An 18722-nucleotide genomic window follows, 5' to 3' on the forward strand; every position below is an offset into this window, starting at 1 on the left:
GTTGAAACATAAGATTATTAAGGGATTGGACATGCTAGAGGCAGGAAACATGTTCCCGATGTTGGAGGAGTCCAGAACCACAGGCCACAGTTTAAGAATAATGGGTTGGCCATTTTGAACGGAGATGAAGAAAAACTTCTTCACCCAGACGTTGTGAATCTGTGGATTTCTCTGCCTCAGAAGGCAGTGGAGGCCAATTCTCTGGATGTTTTCAAGAGAGAGTTAGATAGAGATCTTAAAGATAGCGGAGCCAAGGGTCATGGGGAGAAGGAAGGAAAGGGGTACTGACTGTGGATGATCAGCCATGATCACAATGAATGTCAGTGCTGGTTCGAAGGGCCGAATGGCCTACTCCTGCACCTATTGTCTATTGTCTATTGTGTGTAGAAAACTTAAATGCAAGGGCATTTCTAAATTAAAAAGGAGGTAGATTTGGGTGTCTTGAAGAACATTAAACTGGAAAAGAACCCAAGACTTGATTGGATCTCTTCTGGGGCTGCTTGTGAGAGAAGCAAGAGAGTAGATTGCAGGGGTCCTGATCACGATCTTTGTATCCTTGCTATTCGCCAAGGTGAGGTCTTGTAAAATTGCAGATTGGCCAAAGATATTCCTTTGTGTAAGAAGGGAAACAATCCATGGAATTATAGGCTGACGAGCCTCTCGTCTATGGTAGGGAAACTACAGGAGAGGATTTTTAAGGATAGGATTGCCTCACATTTGGAAGAATTGGCTAATTAGGGACATTAGCATTGCTTTGTTTTGGGCAGTTCATGTCTTACAAACCCGATTGAGTTTTTTTTGAGGAGGCGGAGTGGGTGATTGATGAGAATAATATGTTCCAGATGTCCACCATTCTCTGAGTGAAACCTTTCCCCTCTGATCTCCATTTAAATCTTTCATAAATGGTTTCAAAGACCCTAACCATGTGTAATAAAAAAAGCTTCTGGCTATCCATGTCTCTCATCCAGGTCCACCACTGATTTTCCGGTAACCTTGCCGTATTATCTGTTTTGCCGGACTAGCAGAGGTCACGACCTGTGCGGGGGTGAGCTTAGATACCAGGTGGCAAAGTCGGCTATGGGAATGGATCTGCCAGAGTTCCAGATCCTTGGCCGCAGGGGGGCAAATTCTACCCGTCGATCGGCCACGGTAGCGAGCGGGCAAGATCATCTCTGACCCCTCTCACCCTGGCCACAAACTCTTTGAATCACTTCCCTCTGGAAGGCGACTCCGGATTGTCAAAGCTGCCACAGCCAGACATAAAAACAGTTTTTATCCACGAGTAGTTGCTCTACTCAACAGCCAAAAATCTGTGGCCTCCCTTTGATCTGTTGGTTCGCATGCTTGATCAATGGTGTTTTATCATTAATGTGTTATTAATGTTTAGTATTTTCTGAGTCATTCGTAACTGTCACTGTATGTCATGTTGTTACTTGTGGGCGGAGCACCAAGGCAAATTCCTTGTATGTGAATACTTGGCCAATAAACTTACTTACTTACTTAGTTTCCATGGGGTTGAGACAGTACTTATGGACAGCCAGCTTCCATTCTCCAAACTGAAATATCTGTTTAAATTGTTAACCTAACACAGCCAGAGAGCAGATCATTGAATAAATCCCTCACAAATCACACTCTCGCAAACACAACTATCCTCTTCCCCCTGTGTTGAACTAGAAAATAATCCTGACTTTACCAGAAGATAAGTCTGCAAGCTTAGTTTCTGGATTCTCTGGATCTGTGTTTAGACTCGGCTGTAAATGCTGTATTAGTTGTTGTTCCTGCCACCAGCTCTGTGGTTAACATGGTGCTGTCAGTATATACTCTGTACTCCTTATGTTGTTGTTAATTCAAAATTTGCTGGAATCCTGATGAAGGATCTAGACTCAAAACATCACCTATTCCTTTTCTCCAGAGATGCTGCCCGACCCACTGAGTTACTCCAGCATTCAGTGTCTATCTTCATTGCTGGAATCCAACTCCATTGAGATTTACCACTTTTCTTTGGTTACGCAGTCCAATGGTATCTGAAGCAAATTATATCTAATTTGTATGACAACCATGCACTGTATATTTGAACACAATAGCAAATAACTAGTACTAACATGTAGACATTTGCTCGGGACAACGAGAAACCAGACGGCTCACACTTGGAATAAAACCGGCATTGATATTGGTACAGGAACTGGCTACCCGCTGAGTTACACCAGCTTTTTGTGTCTATCTTCGGTTGAAACCAGCAGTTCCTTCCTACACATTTTGTCCACTGCACTGTGAAATCTCCTCAAAGCATGCCTACTTTGAAGAAGTTCTCCTCTTCTCTCCCTCGAGAGTTCTGCAATATTCTCTCTCGCTGCTCATTCATTTGTTCTCAATCACCGTCTATGACTCTCGTTTCCCTTTCCTCTGACTCTCAGTCTGAAGAAGGGTCTCGAACGGAAACGTCACATATTCCTGTTTTCCAGAGATGCTGCCTGACCCGCTGAGTTACTCAAGCTTTTTGCATCTACCTTCGGCTTAAACCAGCATCTGCAGCTCCTTCCTACACATGCTGGTTTATTATTACACTGATTGAGAGTGGAAATCTTTATATAATGTTGTACCCAGGCAAATCTTGCCGTAGATGAGTACATCGGGTACGACAGAGGAGAAAATAAGCCGAGTGCAGACAATAGTGTTGCAGTTACAGTGAAAGTGTAGATGAGAATTAATGGTATGGGCTGTCACAAGGTACTGAATGATTTTTTATACTTGTTAAATATCTCTATGATTGGAGTAATTTCCACTCTTTTGAATGCAGTACAATTTACAAATCCACAGGGGATATGACATAGTTTATTCATATGACACCCATGTCTGCAAAATAAATTCAGGCTGGTCTGTAAGAAAACGAGTTAAAATTCATTTTTCTCTCTCTTTATAGTTTTAAAGCTTCTGAAATATTTCAGTTAAAAATAGTACAGGGAGGTTGGACAGAGTCTCTTGCCCAGGGTATGTGAATCGAGGACCTGTGGACGGACATAGGTTTAAGGTGAAGGGGAAAAGATTTAATAGGATTCTGAGGCGTAACTTTTTTACACAAAGGATGGTGGGTGCATGGAACGAGCTGCCAGAGGAGGTAGTTGAGGCTGGGACTATCCCAACGTTTGAGGAACAGTTAGACAAGTACATGGATAGGACAGGTTTGGAGCGATATGGACAAAATGAAGGCAAGTAGGACTAGTGTAGCTGGGGCATGTTGGCCGGTGTGGGCAAGTTGGGCCAATGGCACTGTTTCACTCAATGACTCTGACTCTAAGGAATTGAAGATGCTGATTTAACCCGAAGGTAGAGGTAAAAAGCTGGAGTAACTCAACGGGTCAGTCAGCATCTCTGGAGAAAGGGAATAGGTGACGTTTCGGGTCGACACCCTTCTTCAGACTCAATAGGGTTGGTTAATAAAATATTCTTCTCAACTATTCAACAGTGGGCTTGCTAACATGGAATGTTTTTCAACAAAATAGCTGAATGAAAATAAATTGGCTCAGTGATAATTGCAATAATATTTTGTCGAAATTGTAATCTTTTTTTTCCTTTTATCAGCAAGCAGAAAAGGTTCCTTTCCAGCCCCTTGCTTTTGGCTATGACTGCCATTAATCTCCACTATTATACATCCCTATTAGCAGTATTTTTACTCAGATCTTTACTTTGTTAAGCAAAAATAATTGGAAGGCAAGTGAGATTTAGCTGCCTGACTTGACGGAAAGTTATTCCGGCTTACGATTGATTGCAATACTTGTAAAGGAATGCATTAAAAAGCTAAGGGGGTAGAATGGCATAAGACGGGGACAATTCAACCAATTTGCCAGTTTATAATGGATGATCCACTTTCCCTATTGATCAGACCTCTGGTCACTTCAGTCTGGGCAATTGGGCTGTCTCTGATTGTTTCTGCTGGCTGTCTACTGGTCATTATTTACTGCCCAGTAGCTGTCTCCAGCACTTTTCTATTTGTAATTAATGGGAAAGCCAGGTGAAAGGTTAAGGTCAATTTCCACTGAAATTGATCGGGCGGGAGAGACGATGAGGGAAGATTAAGTTACGACAGTTCGATAATGCCAAACTTGGATTTTGAACAAAAACGAATTGCGGAGAAAACGTAATTGTTCTGATGAGAGTCTTTGAATTGAATCTAAATCTATCAGAGCGACCACTGCACAGTTTGCTTTTAAACATAAATGTGATGTAAAGGCTGTGGTTTGAAGCAGGTGTGGCGTGCAGTGCACTTCATCTTACCGGATTGACACAAAGTGCTGGAGCAACTCAGCGTCTCAGGCAGCATCTCTGGAGAAAGGGAGCAGGTGACGTTTCGGGTCGAGACCATTCTTCACGCTGACTTTCAGAGATGCTGCCTGACCTGCTGATTTGCTCCAGCACTTTGTGTCTATCTGTGATTCCTTGTGTAGGAAAGATCTGCAGATGCTGGTTTAAATCAAAAGTAGACACAAAATGCTGGAGTAACTCAGTGGGACAGGCAGCATCTCTGGAGAGAAGGAATGGGTAATGTTTCATGTCGAGACCTTTCTTCTGACTGAAGAGATGCTGTCTGTCCTGCTGAGTTACTCCAGCATTTTGTGTCTACCTCTGTGGTTACTTCCTACACATTTTGACTGCTGACACGGAACTGGAGATGGCAATTAAATGTGGAGGAAGGAACTGCAGACTACACCAAAGGTAGACACAAACAGCTGTAGTCCCTTTCCCCTGCCTCTCAATCTGAAGAAGTGTCTCGATCTGAACCATCACCAATTCAATTTCTCCACAGATGCTGTCTGACCTGCTGAGTTACTCCAGCTTTTATGTGTCTACCTTTGGTGTAAGCCAGCATCTGCAGTTCCAATCTACAAAATATGGAATTAGTCATTTGAGATGAATAGAAATTTATTTTCTCAGAAGCGGTGGATCATAGGAATTCTCTACCCCCGAGTATCATGGAAGCCAGATAGTTCATACGTTATAGGAGCAGAATTAGGACATTCAGCTCATCGAGTCTACTACGCCATTCAATCAAAGCTGATCTAGCTTACTCTCTCAACCACATTCTCCTGCCTTCTCCCCATAACCCCTGACACCATATCATTAAATATATTTAAGATGGAGATAGATAGAAACATAGAAACATAGAAACATAGAAAATAGGTGCAGGAGTAGGCCATTCGGCCCTTCGAGCCTGCACCGCCATTCAATATGATCATGGCTGAACATCCAACTCAGTATCCTGTACCTGTCTTCTCTCCATACCCCCTGATCCCTTTAGCCACAAGGGCCACATCTAACTCCCTCTTAAATATAGCCAATGAACTGGCCTCAACTACCTTCTGTGACAGAGAATTCCAGAGATTCACCACTCTCTGTGTGAAAAATGTTTTTCTCATCTCGGTCCTAAAAGATTTCCCCCTTATCCTTAAACTGTGACCCCTTGTTCTGGACTTCCCCAACATCGGGAACAATCTTCCTGCATCTAGCCTGTCCAACCCCTTAAGAATTTTGTAAGTTTCTATAAGATCCCCCCTCAATCCTCTAAATTCTAGCGTGTACAAGCCGAGTCTATCCAGTCTTTCTTCATATGAAAGTCCTGACATCCCAGGAATCAGCCTGGTGAACCTTCTCTGTACTCCCTCTATAGATATTTGAAAGATTGAAGATATGAAGATTATGGGAAACTGGGTCGGAAGAAATGTAACAGCAGTAATCATGCTGTAATCAAGCTTAAAGGCCAAGTTGCCAACTACTGCTTCTGTTTCCTAAACATTGCCTATCTCCTTCGCTCCATAGATGCTGCTGCACCCACTGAGTTTCTCCAGCATTTTTGTGTACCTTCGATTTTCCAGCATCTGCAGTTCCTTCTTAAACACTCTGTTTCCTTGTTGTCCTCTGTTTTTATGTTACTATGTTCTGAAATCGCCAGTTAGATCTGTGCTAGTTGTTATCTTAATCTGTACACTTGACTTCAGGAAGAATGGCAAAGCCTTGCTGAGGATGCAGGGATGATTTGTCAGAATGGTATCACATAGGCAGGGACTTTGGTTAAGTGAAGAGAAAAGATAAGTGGGACATTTCTCTCGAACCATGGAGACTTAGAATGGGTTTTCAAAATGTGGTGCTTTGATTGGAGAACATGAACACAGCAAGCAATTACTCCAGCTTTTTGTGTCTTTTTCTTTGGAGATAGCAAATAGATCCACAAGGCAAGGTAAGGAATGAGGAACCCTGGAGAAGGATGGCACTGCTTCATGAGAGGATAGAGGGTGGATGTGTCATTGAGCTGATCACCATAGAAACAGGCCCCGCACACTGACGCCATCCTTCGCACTGGGCACAATTTACAATTTTACCGAAGCCAATTAACCCATAAGCCTGTACGTCTTTGGAGTGTGGGAGGAAACTGCAGCACCCGGAGAAAACCCACGTGGTCACAGGGAGAACGTACAAACTCTATGCAGGCAGCACCCATAGTCAGGATCGAACCCGACTCTCCGGCACTGTAAAGGCTGCAACTCTACTCCTACATCATCGTGCTGCTCCTGTAAGAACAAGGATGGCAAGTTCAAGGGAGTGCCACCACCTGCAGGTTCCCCAACACCCAGAGACCTGGGTTCGATCCTGACTATGGGTGCTATCTGTACGGAGTTTGTACATTTTCGCCGTGACTGGGTGTTTTTTTTCTCTCAGATCTTCAGTGTCCTTCCACACTCCAAAGACTGGCTTGGTATAAATGTAAATTGTCCCTGGTGTCTGTTGGTGAGTGTTAGTGTGCGGGGATCGCTGGTCGGCACGGACTCGGTGGTCCGAAGGGCCTATTTCCGCGCTGTATCTCTAAACTAAACTAAATGTTCCTCACTTTCTTTTATTGCCATTCTGGCAGTCCATGCTGGAAAGCGGGATCTGGTATGGTACCACTTCCAGCTGGTATGGATTTGACAGCCTGAATGGATGTTTTCTAACGCACACATTTGTGGCTCTGTGACTTAGAAAACCAATAGAAATAAATAGAAAATAAGAATTCACTGTTTAGAGAGGAGATAGCATGGATTATTTTAAGATTAAACATCTTTCTTTAATTTTGTCTCAAGCGTCACATCTTCTATGTGTATGGGGAATATAAATGACAGTGTTTATTTAGATAGGCAGGAGCTACTGATGTGCCGTCCTCATAAGAGACCAATTACTGGCCCGTGTTACACAGGGATGTGGTAAATTGGATAGAAAATTGGAGTAAAAGAGAAGCCGGAGAGGCTATTATGTGAATACATTGTGTTTATTCCGGCAGAAATGAAACATTGTGAAGATTGTTTGAGGGGCCTTAGCTCGTGGAGTAATGACCTGACATTTACCAACCAGGTTATCAAAATTTGCAAAAAACAAAATGGGAAGGCTGATATAATTGAATGATATTCAAAATGCATTTTCTGCAGCTTAATACCGAGGGGGGATGATTGGGATGTGATGTTCGATGTTGATGAATGTGTATCGAATGTGAAAATATTAATAATCATCTACTGAGCCGCAGTGACCTCTCCTGTCTGCTTTTCAAGGAACGGCAACTTAGCGCAGGTGAACTGCCACCTCCACAAAATCTTTCCAAGCCACTTGCAGAATGGCTAAATTAATGACTGATTTCCCATCCAATGTCCCCAGAATTGAAGCTTTATTCACTTACCATCAATGCCACCAGATGAGTCGCCTCGTCTCAATGCCCAGCACCATGCTCCTCGAGTAAGCAATCAAAAATATGTCAAGGACTTCCTTGAAGCGTCCTTGGCAAAAAAAAAAAATCCCCATTCACAAACGAACATTGCTTGCTCGTGGCCATTGAAAAGGCATCCGAGATGATATTAAGCACTCAAGGCCCTGCTGGGAGCGCAGCAAAAGGAACATACAAGACAAGCGTTGCATGGTGGAACAGCGGTGGAGTTGCTGCCTTGTAGCGCCAGGGACCCGTGTTCGACACCTGGCTACTGGTGCTGTCTGTACGGAGTTTGCACGTTATCCCTGTGAATTATGAGTTTGGATTATTGTCACGTCTTTCGAGGTACAGGAATGAGTAGGTTAACCTACAATGAGTAGCAATGTTACAAAATTTTGAGATTTTAAAAATCAAGTCTGTAATTTATCCCTTCAGATAAAGCATAAAAATAAGTTTAATTTGACACCTAATTCACTTTCATATCTCAAGTATTTAAAAAGTTATGGCCATTTTCATACTGGGAAATGAGCATCTTGTTCCCTATTGATTTTCTATGGACATAACAAAAAAGCTGTGATCGTGAACAGTCAAAAGCCCATAACTTTCTTAAAAATTAAGAGAACTGAATGAAATTTTCAGTTATCATAGATTGAAGCATTCTGAAACAAATATAAAATAATCTTACTTGGATGACCTGAAATTAAAGCATATAATTAGTTAGTTACCTAATTGTAGCTAATTTCAGACTTCAATTACTAGATCTAAACATCTATCCATTTCTTAATAAATGATTAACATTTTTAAATAGCCTAAATGTCCAAATAATATTCACAAATAATTCACAATAAAACATGATTTTTAAATCTCATTTACATTAATTTATAGGCCAAATGGAAGGAATTTAGTGTTTAATTGCTGTAAATAAATGCCCATTTAAATCAGCTTTCCAGTGGGTCCCTGTGGAACGCGCTGGTTTAGAACGTTCACATTGCGGTAGATTTGTGCCCCAAATGCCGAGAAAAATACTGCGCGATATAATGGGCCCAAATTGAGCTACTCGCAATATTAAACTTTGTATAAAGGGATCTTTAGAAGCCCTTTTTAATGTAAAAATATACAACCTAACTTCTGCTATTTGCTTTATGAGACACTGCGGTTGCTGGCGGTCGCGGGTTTAGAGATTGATTTTTAAACTACTATAACTATTATTCAAGGCCTTTAAACCTAATAATAGCTTTTGCGACGGGGTCTTCCAGCGATTTTTCGTTAATAATTAACTAGGCTGAACATTTTCGATTGGAACAGCTTAGAGAAAATCGCGTTTTAAACCCGCCCCCTCTAAACGGCGCCAAAATCGCGCACACCCTCAGCAGCAGATCTTCAACGACGCTTCAGGTAGGCTTTGCAACATACCTACAATGAGCGTTCGTCGGCACTGGGCCTGTACTCGCTAGAGTTTAGAAGAATGGGGGGGGGGGGGGGGGACACACCTAATTGAAACATACAGAATAGTGAAAGGCTTGGATAGAGTGGATGTGGAGAGGATGTTTCCACTGGTGGGAGAGTCTAGGTCTGGAGGGCATGGCCTCAGAATTAAAGGACGTTCTTTTAGGATGGGGATGAGGTATAATTTCTTTAGTCAGAGGGTGGTGAATGTGTGGAATAATTTGCCACACAAGGCTGTGGAGGCCAAGTCAGTGGATATTTTCAAGGCGGAGATAGATAGGTTCTTGATTAGTACGGGTGTCAGAGGTTATGGGGAGAAGGCAGGAGAATAGGGTGAGGAGGGAGAGATATATCAGCCGTGATTGAATGGCGGAGTAGACTTGATGGGCCGAACGGCCTTATTCTACTCCTATTCTTTATGACCTTATGACAGTGAAAACCTTTTGTTGCATGCTAACCAGTCAACGGAACGACAACATATGATTACCATCGAGCCACCCATAGTGTACAGACACATGATAAAGGAGATAATGTGCATAACATTTCATGCAAGGTAAAGTCCATCAAAGGTAATCCCAGGGTCCCTAGAGAATCAAATATGGTCTGCGGGTTTTCCCTGGGTGCTCCGGCTTCCTCCCACATTCCACATTGTCGTAGGGGATTCCAGTCGCTGTTTTTTCGGCGACCTGCTACTACTGTGACAGTCGCCAGCAGTCGCCAAAAAAGACGCCTAAGTGGGAGAGGCCCATTAATTTGACTTCAGGAAGAATGGCAAAACGTTGGACGGTGATTTGTCAGAATGGTGTCGCGTAGGCAGGATTTCAGTTAAGTGAAGAGAAAAGATAAGCGGGAGATTTCTCTCCAACCATTGGAGACTTAGAATGGATTTTCAAAATGTTGTGCTTTGATAGAGAACAGGAAACAATTACTGCTACTACAAGGACGTGGTTTATTTATGGTGTCCTTGAGACTCTTGAAAGGCGCCCATAAATAAAATTTATTATTATTTATTATTATTATATTATATAAAAGGGGGAAAAATCATTTGAGGGTAGTAATGTTCTCTTACACAATGAATTTTAATTTAGAAGATAACTGAAGATAGACGTTTTGATTTTTTTTAAACAGTCTATAACACCCGTTATTATATTGAGCATTTAGCATGGCAAGAAAGAATAACTTTCTACCCTGAGATTCCCAAAATACTCAGCCACTAGAGTTTTACTGTTATATTTTGGGATCTCTTGAATGTTACTTAACTGATTTTAGAAAATAATGAGTATTAGGAATATCATTACCAATGTTGGTAGTGGCAACCCATGTGGCAGATTTTCAATTTTTATTTAGTAATTACCGAGAATCATAATTAAACCCACGTATAAGGTAGAACACCATAAAGCAGGGGCCTCTAAACTTTTCAGCTAGAGTTACTGCCTTAATGCCCCTGTCCCAGTAGGGAAACCTGAACGGAAGCCTCTGGAGACTTTGCGCCCCACCCGGAGGTTCCCGGAGGTTTTTGTCAGTCTCCCTAATGGTCGAAAGTGGTTTCCGCTTCTTCTATGTTCCGACGATTATTTAAAAAAATTCAAAACCGGCCGCAACTTAAAATAGGTTGTCGTTTTAAAAAATCGGTAATATTTTAGTCGAAGCCGGTTGCGAAGCTAGTTGAAGGTGGTTGCCGGAGGTTGCAGGTAGTGGAAGGCAACAACCTTCAACTAACATCGCTAGTTTTGAAATAATCGCCGGAACATAGAAGAAGCGGAAACCACTTTCGACCATTAGGGAGACTGACAAAAACCTCCGGGAACCTCCGGGAACCGCACGGAAACCTTGGGTGGGGCGCAAAGTCTCCAGAGGTTTCCGTTCAGGTTTCCTAAGTGGGACAGGGGCATTACAGCACCAGAGACCCAGCTTCAATCCTGACCTTGGGAGCTACCAGTACAGCATTTGCACGTTCTTCCTGTGACCACGAGTGTTTTCTCCAGGTGCTCAGGTTTCCTCCCACATTCCAAAGAAGTGCATGTTTGTAAGTTAATTGGTTCCGTAAATAGCCCCCAGTGCTTAATATGTAAAACTGGGATAACATAGAACACGTCTAAGGGTGACTGTTGGTCGGTGAGGAGAAGAGCCCGTTTCCGCGCTGTATCTCTAAAACTAAAAGTAATCTACAAGACCATTCGGAATCCCAACAACAGAGGGATGAAGAGCATATTTGTATGCAGGAAATCCCTGGGTTACATCAGGAATCTGCCCCTGAGGATTAGCTGTAAACCAATTTCCTTGCATGTCAGAAATGTTTGTTTCTATAGTAACCCATGCCATTATTGCTTTATATACTATAATTCTTTAATTTCATTGAATAATCCTCCTGGCACTGCCCATATTTAAGCTAATTGAAAGGATGTTTTATTTAGTTACTAATGACTCCCATGAAACTTTTTTATTATTCTTATAACTAACTTGTAAAAAATGCTTTAAATTTAGTTTAGTTTATTGTCACATATGCCAGGGTAAGGTGAGAAGCTTTTGTTGCGTGCTATGCAGTCAGTAGAAAGACAATACATGATTACATTTGAGCCATGTACAGTGTTTGGATACATGATAAGGGATAACGTTTAGTGCAACGTGAGCCAGCAAAGTCTGATCAAGGATAGTTCGAGGTTCACCAACAAGGTAGATAGTAGTACAGGACTGCTCTCTCGTTGTGGTAGGATGATTCAGTTGCCTGATAACAACTGGGAAGAAACTGTCCCAGAATCTGGAGGTGTGCGTATTCACACTTCTATACCTTTTGCCCGATGGGAGAGGGGAGAAGAGGGAGAATTTGCACAAAGTTGGATTTCTGAGTCACATCATTTGTAATCCATGGAGCCCTACGAAGTCTACAAAGCAAACTCATTGTTGAGGAACAGGAGCTGAAGTGGCTCAAAGTGGCCAAATAGCCGATCACTTATGATTTCAACCGCACAAGAACCTCCACCATGCCTACTCTAAACTATAGCACTCAGCATTTACCTTGCCACAGTGCTCGATCCCAATCACTGTACAGTGGTGCAGCAAGTGGATCAGCTGCATCACAGATCCAGCTCCAGCAACCCAGGTTCAATCCTGACCTCTGGCGCTGTCCGAGTGGAGTTTGCACGTCCTCCCCTTGACCAGGCGGGATCTCCCCGTGGCCAGTGCAAATCACTTCTTGTGGGTGGTGAGTGCTCAAGCCTAGGGGAGGAGTAGACGGTAAAGTGGTAAGAATAAAATGGGGATGGAACACTAGTGTGGCACGGTGGTGCAGCGGCAGAGTTGCTGCCTTAAGGGCCTGCCCCACTTTCACGACCTAATTCACCATCTTTTTTACTCGTGGACATTTTTCATCATGTTGAAAAAACGCCCCGACCTACTTGATGCCACGAGTACCTACGACTAGCATCACAACCTACTACGACCTACCTACGACCTCCTACGGCCTCGTGACGACCATGCTGCGAGTATGAGTCAAGGGCAAACTCGGCAGAAGTCGTGAATTAGTTTGTGAAAGTGGGACAGGCCCTTTACAACACTTACAGTGCCAGAGACCCGGGTTCGATCCCGACTGCGGGCGCTGTCTGTACGGAGTTTGTACGTTCTCCCCGTGACCACGTGGGCTCTCTCCAAGATCTTCGGTTTCCTCCCACACTCCAAAGAAGTACAGGTTAGTAGGTTAATCAGCTTGGTTTCAGTGTAAATTGTCCCTCATGTGTGTGTGTGTGTGTGTGTGTGTGCAGGGTAGTGTAGGATAGGGATCGCTGGTCGGCATGGACTCGTTGGGCCGAACGGCCTGTTTCTGTGCTGTATTACTGAATTAAAGCCTGTTCTCTTTCTCCCACAGACAATTGCGACAATCACCTTGTATCTGGCCTGCCTCCGTCGGCATTCAGCTCCTCCTCAGCGTTATCTGCCAGCCACAGCTCCAGCTTTGCAAAGCTGAACAGGCGAGATGGTAAGTCCCAGGCTCTTTGTTCGTGGTCAGGCCAAATTGCTCATCTTCAGCGTGCATACACTTCAAAGGAAAACTTACCAACTGGCCTTCCGTTCACCAGCAACGGAAATATCTCAGCTGCCTCCCATATATGATATTGCACGCGATCCGTACACTGTGAATTTACAATCACGGTAGTGCTTGTCAAATACTGTGGCAAATGCTTGTTCCCTGACGTGCAATAGAACCGAGATCAACAATAATATATGACAGGTTAATGTTTTCTCAAGCTGACAGCAGAAGTGCTGTTCATCAAAATGTAATTGTATCGCAATCTTACAGGTTACTTGAAGCAAGTGGCTGTCTTGCAAACTGATTTGAGATGTTCTTTTGATGCTTTGCTGAGAGATATTGGGCAACAACTTGTGTTGTGCAGAGAGTTTCTTCCCTGCTGTTGTCAAGCAATTGAATCATCCTACTGCAACCAGCGAGCAATGCTGAACTGCCATCTACCTCTGATGCCCCTCGGACTAACCTTGCTGGCTTTACCTTGCACTAAATGATATTATGTTATCGTGTATCTATTCACTGTAGATGGATTGATTGGGATGATGTATTGGCTTTCTGCTGACTGGTTAAGCCCCTGGCCCACGATGCGAGTTCACCCAGAGCTCTCCCGAGTTTAAAAAAAAATCAAACTCGTGGTATGTACGTAGCGGCCTCGTGGATGTACGTAGGACCTCGTGGATGTACCCTAGCGACTCGTAATGCTAACGGCAGGTACTCGGGAAACGCGGTAACTCGTGAAGTTTTTTCAACACTGTGAAAAATGTCCAAGTGTTACTGCATTTCCCGAGTACCTGCCGCTCGCATTACGAGCCACTAAGGGACATCCACGAGGTCCTACGTACATTCTACGTACTTACCACGAGTTTGATTTTTTTTAAACTCGGGAGAGCTCTTGGGTAAACTCGCATCGTGGGACAGGCCCTTTAGCGTGCAACTAAAGCCTTTCACTGTACCTCGGACTACCACTCTACCTCAGAGTGCCTGTGACAATAAACTAAACTGAAGAAAAATCATGAGAGGAATAGATCGGGTAGATGCACAGAATCTCTTGCCCAGAGAATGGGAATCGAGGACCAGAGGACATAAGTTCAAGGTGAAGGGAATAAGATTTAAAAGGAATCTGATGGATAACATTTTCACACAAAGGGTGGTGGGTGTATGGAACAAGCTGCCAGAGGGGGTAGTTGAGGCAGGGACTATCCCAACGTTTAAGAAATAGTTAGACAGGTACATGGTTAGGACCAGTTTGGAGGGATATGGACCAAAGGCAGGCAGGTGGGACTAGTTTAGCTGGGACATGTTGGCCGGTGTGGGCAAGTTGGGCCGAAGGGCTTATTTCCACACTGTATCACTCTATGACTCTAAGACTCATTAGCTCCCATGGCATTGCTCCCAATGGATCAGCAACGAGGCAAGAGAATGGGTGGGAGCAGCATACAGTTTTATCATTGAAAGAAGCTGGGGAGATGTATTCATTAACTGTAAACATGGCTAGCCATTGCTGGGTGTGAAATTTTTTTAAATCCTCTCTATAACACAATTTCTTTGTGTCTTCCTTGCTCTGACTCCCTGATACAGTTAATACTGCTACAGTTCCAGTCAATCTCTCCTTGAGTTTTATGAAGTTTTGATTTTGTTTGTTTTTTTGATACAGTGCGGAAACAGACCCTTCGACTCACTAAGTCCGTGCCGACCAGCGATTACCTGTACTTACACTAGTTCTGTGCTACACACGAGAGATAACTTACAGAAGCCAATTAACTTACAGATTGCTTTGTAGAGGAAACCTGAGCACCCGGAGAAAACCCACGCAGTCACGGGGAGAACGTGCAAACTCCGTACAGACGGCACCCGCAGTCGGGATCAAATCCAGGTCTCTGGTGCTGTAAGGCTGCAGCTCTACTGCTGTGCCACCCGAGGACTAGAATTGGGCACAAAGGTGTAACATAGTCTTCTCACCTTGGTAATCTTTCTTCTGTAAAAAGACCAGGGATCATTCTTGCTTTGTCACAAGCTCGTCCTATTACTGTCCAACATACTCTAGTGTCACCATCTGTGCATCCATTAAAGCCTGTACTAATAATGTACATTGCTTACAGATCAGCTGCAGAATTGGGCATAGAGATGGCAGATCGAGTTTAATCCGAGCAAGTGGGGATGTTGCACTTTAGGAGGTCAATCATAACGGGGAACAAAATTACAATGAATGTCCTGACCATTAAGCCTGACCCTTAGTACCATTGATGTGCAGACTGATCTCGGTGTCCAAGTCCATAATTCGCTGAAATTAGATAGAGTAGTAAGGAAGTTGTATTGTTTGCTTAGTTCCATGAGTTTGGGCATTAAGAATGAAAGTCAAGATGCAGCTTTATCGTACTTTGATGAGGCCGCATTTCGAGTATTGTGCGCAGTTCATGGTCGCCCCATTACAGGAAGGATGTGGAGGCATTTGGAAAGGGTGCAGAGAATGATGCATGGATCAGGGAGTATTAGCTACAGGGAGAGGTTGGACAGACTTGGGTTGTTTTTTTCTGGCACGCCAGAGATTGCGGGGAGATCTGTTCAAAGTAAGTAATATTATGAGAGGCATAAAAAGAGTGAACTGTCAGACGCTTTTTCCATGAATGAAAAAATAAATATTAGAAGGAATAGGATTAAGGTGAGAGGGGCAAAGTCTAGAGATGTGCGGGGTAATATATTTTTTAAACAGGGTGGTGTTGCTGGAGGTGGTTCAATCAGATACATCAGTGGCATTTTCAAAAACCTTTGGATAGGCATTATGGATATGCAGGGAATGGAGGGAGCAGATAAATGAGTGATGGCATCATAGTCATACAGTGCAGAAACAGGCCTTTCGTCTCAACCTGCCCTCGCAGACCAACATGTCCCATCTACACTAGTCCCACCTGCCTGCGTTTGGCCCATATCCCTCTAAACCTGTCCTATCCATGCACCTGTCTAAATGTTTCTTGAATGTTGTGATACTATCTGCCTCAACTACTTCCTCCGGCAGCTCACTCCATACACCCACCAGCCTCTGTATGAAAATGTTACCCCTCAGGTTCCTATGAAATCTTAACTCCCTCACCTTAAACCTTGAACCTCTGGTTCTCGATTTCCCTCCCTCTAGGCCAGAGACTTTGTGCATCTACCCGATTATGTACACCTCTGTAAGATCAGTATACCTACAAGATCATGTTCGGCACATTGCCGGCTGAAGTGCCTGCTCTCGTGCAGCTCTGTTCTACATTCCACGTTTCTATTCAAAACTGACAAAGACCAATCACTAAATTAAAGATAGGCACAAAATGCCTGAGTAACTTAGCGAGACAGGCAGCATGCCCGGAGAGGATAGATGGAATGGGTGACGTTTCGGGCTGAGACCCTTCTTGAGACTAAATTCTTTTTTTTTTAATCGTTGGATTTTTGAATTGAATATTACAAGAGCTCATTTGTATGTGTGAGTATCAGGGATTTGTAACCAGGAGAGTGCCTGTATTAAACCTCATTAGCAACTCAAGAGAGTGATTATGTTTGCAATACGGTCTCACTGCACAGTTCCATGAAATGAGCCTTATTTTGAAGTCCAGTTGATAATCTTCATCACTTTGCATTGCAAGTAAACTGTAATCAGCAGTATGAACTGGGTCTGGCCTACTTGGCACGATCTCCATCTCAATCTCTGGATCGTAATGTCCTCATTACCAGTGTCTAACAAGCTGCACTCCGAAAATAAATCGCAACTGAAATTAGTCACAACTCTGTGCATTACGTGGCCTAATTATCTTTCGCCCTGATTTAATGTTTTGTTATGGACACTGCCACAACAGACACTAAGGGATTGGTTGTCACAATAGCATGCACAGTAGGATTAAAAAATAAATCCAGTACTTTCTTGATACACATTAGTGGGCAGCACAGTGGCACAGCGGTAGTGGCTGTATAACAGCGTCAGAGACCTGGGTTTGATCCTGACTACTACAGGTGCTGTCTGTATGGAGTTTGTACATTCTCCCTGTGACTGCGTTGGATTTCTCCGGGAACTCCGGTTTCCCCCACTTTCCAAAGACATTTAGGTTTGTAGGTTAATTGGCCTCGGTATAAAACATTTTTAAATTATCCCTAGTGTGTAGGATAGAGCTAGTGTTCGGACGATCGCTAGTCGGCGCAGACTTGGTGAACTCAAGGGCCTGTTTCCGGGCTGTGACTCTGTATCTCTGAACACATAGGGGCTCAAATCGTAGAGCTACTGCTTCATCACTCCAGCTACCAAGGTTCAGTCCTGAGCCCTGGTGCTGAATGCGTGGAGTTTGCAGGTGCTTCCTGTGACCATGTGGGTGACCTTGAGTTGCGCGGTTTCCCACCACATCCCCAAATTGGACACAGTTCATTATCCTCAGTGTTTAGATGGGTGATGCAATGTGGAGCAATGGAAGCTTTTCACTGGACCTCGCTACACGTGACAATAAACTAAACTCTACTGAAAGTAGGCATGCAGGTGCAGCAGGCAGTGAAGAAAGCGAATGGTATGTTAGCTTTCATAGCAAAAGGATTTGAGTATAGGAGCAGGAAGGTTCTACTGCAGTTGTACTGGGTCTTGGTGAGACCACACCTGGGGTATTGCGTACAGTTTTGGTCTCCAAATCTGAGGAAGGACATTATTGCCATAGAGGGAGTGCAGAGAAGGTTCACCAGACTGATTTCTGGGATGTCAGGACTGTCTTATGAAGAAAGACTGGATAGACTTGGTTTATACTCTCTAGAATATAGGAGATTGAGAGGGGATCTTATAGAAACTTACAAAATTCTTAAGGGGTTGGACAGGCTAGATGCAGGAAGATTGCTCCCGATGTTGGGGAAGTCCAGGACAAGGGGTCACAGCTTAAGGATAAGGGGGAAATCCTTTAAAACCGAGATGAGAAGAACTTTTTTCACACAGAGAGTGGTGAATCTCTGGAACTCTCTGCCACAGAGGGTAGTCGAGGCCAGTTCATTGTCTATATTTAAGAGGGAGTTAGATGTGGCCCTTGTGGCTAAGGGGATCAGAGGGTATGGAGAGAAGGCAGGTACGGGATACTGAGTTGGATGATCAGCCATGATCATATTGAATGGCGGTGCAGGCTCGAAGGGCCGAATGGCCTACTCCTGCACCTAATTTCTATGTTTCTATGTTTCTATGGGCGGATTGATTGATGTGGCCAGGTAATGGGCCCTTTGGTCAACCAATTCCACTCCATCCATCGATCACCCATTCACTCGAGTTCTATGTAATCCCAGTTTCACATCCACTCCCTATACGCAAGGGGAGATTTGCAGAGGCCGATTAACCTACAAACCCGCACGTCTTTGGTGTGTGGGATGTGACTCGCGGTCACAGGGAGAACATGCAAACTCCATACAGACAGCACCCGATGTCGGGATCAAACCTGGGTCTCTCGTGTTCTATGGCAGCAGCTGTGGCACCCAAATGCAATGGGAATATGGGGGAGCGTAAAACGGGTTAGGGTAAGATTAGGGTAAAATTGGACTCTG

The 18722-nt window shown here is 43.8% G+C and overlaps 1 protein-coding gene across 1 annotated transcript in view; it reads left to right on the forward strand.

Annotated features, from left to right (window-relative positions):
- LOC116975561 (contactin-associated protein-like 5) overlaps positions 1 to 18722 on the forward strand; it is a 1077365-nt gene that overhangs the window by 118381 nt on the left and 940262 nt on the right. Inside the window, exon 2 of the mRNA XM_033024848.1 lies at positions 13032 to 13142. Coding sequence (XP_032880739.1) covers positions 13032 to 13142 — 111 coding nt within the window. The remainder of the gene's footprint in view (positions 1 to 13031; positions 13143 to 18722) is intronic.

Source organism: Amblyraja radiata, chromosome 7, assembly GCF_010909765.2.
Source record: "Amblyraja radiata isolate CabotCenter1 chromosome 7, sAmbRad1.1.pri, whole genome shotgun sequence".
Taxonomy (NCBI): domain Eukaryota; kingdom Metazoa; phylum Chordata; class Chondrichthyes; order Rajiformes; family Rajidae; genus Amblyraja; species Amblyraja radiata.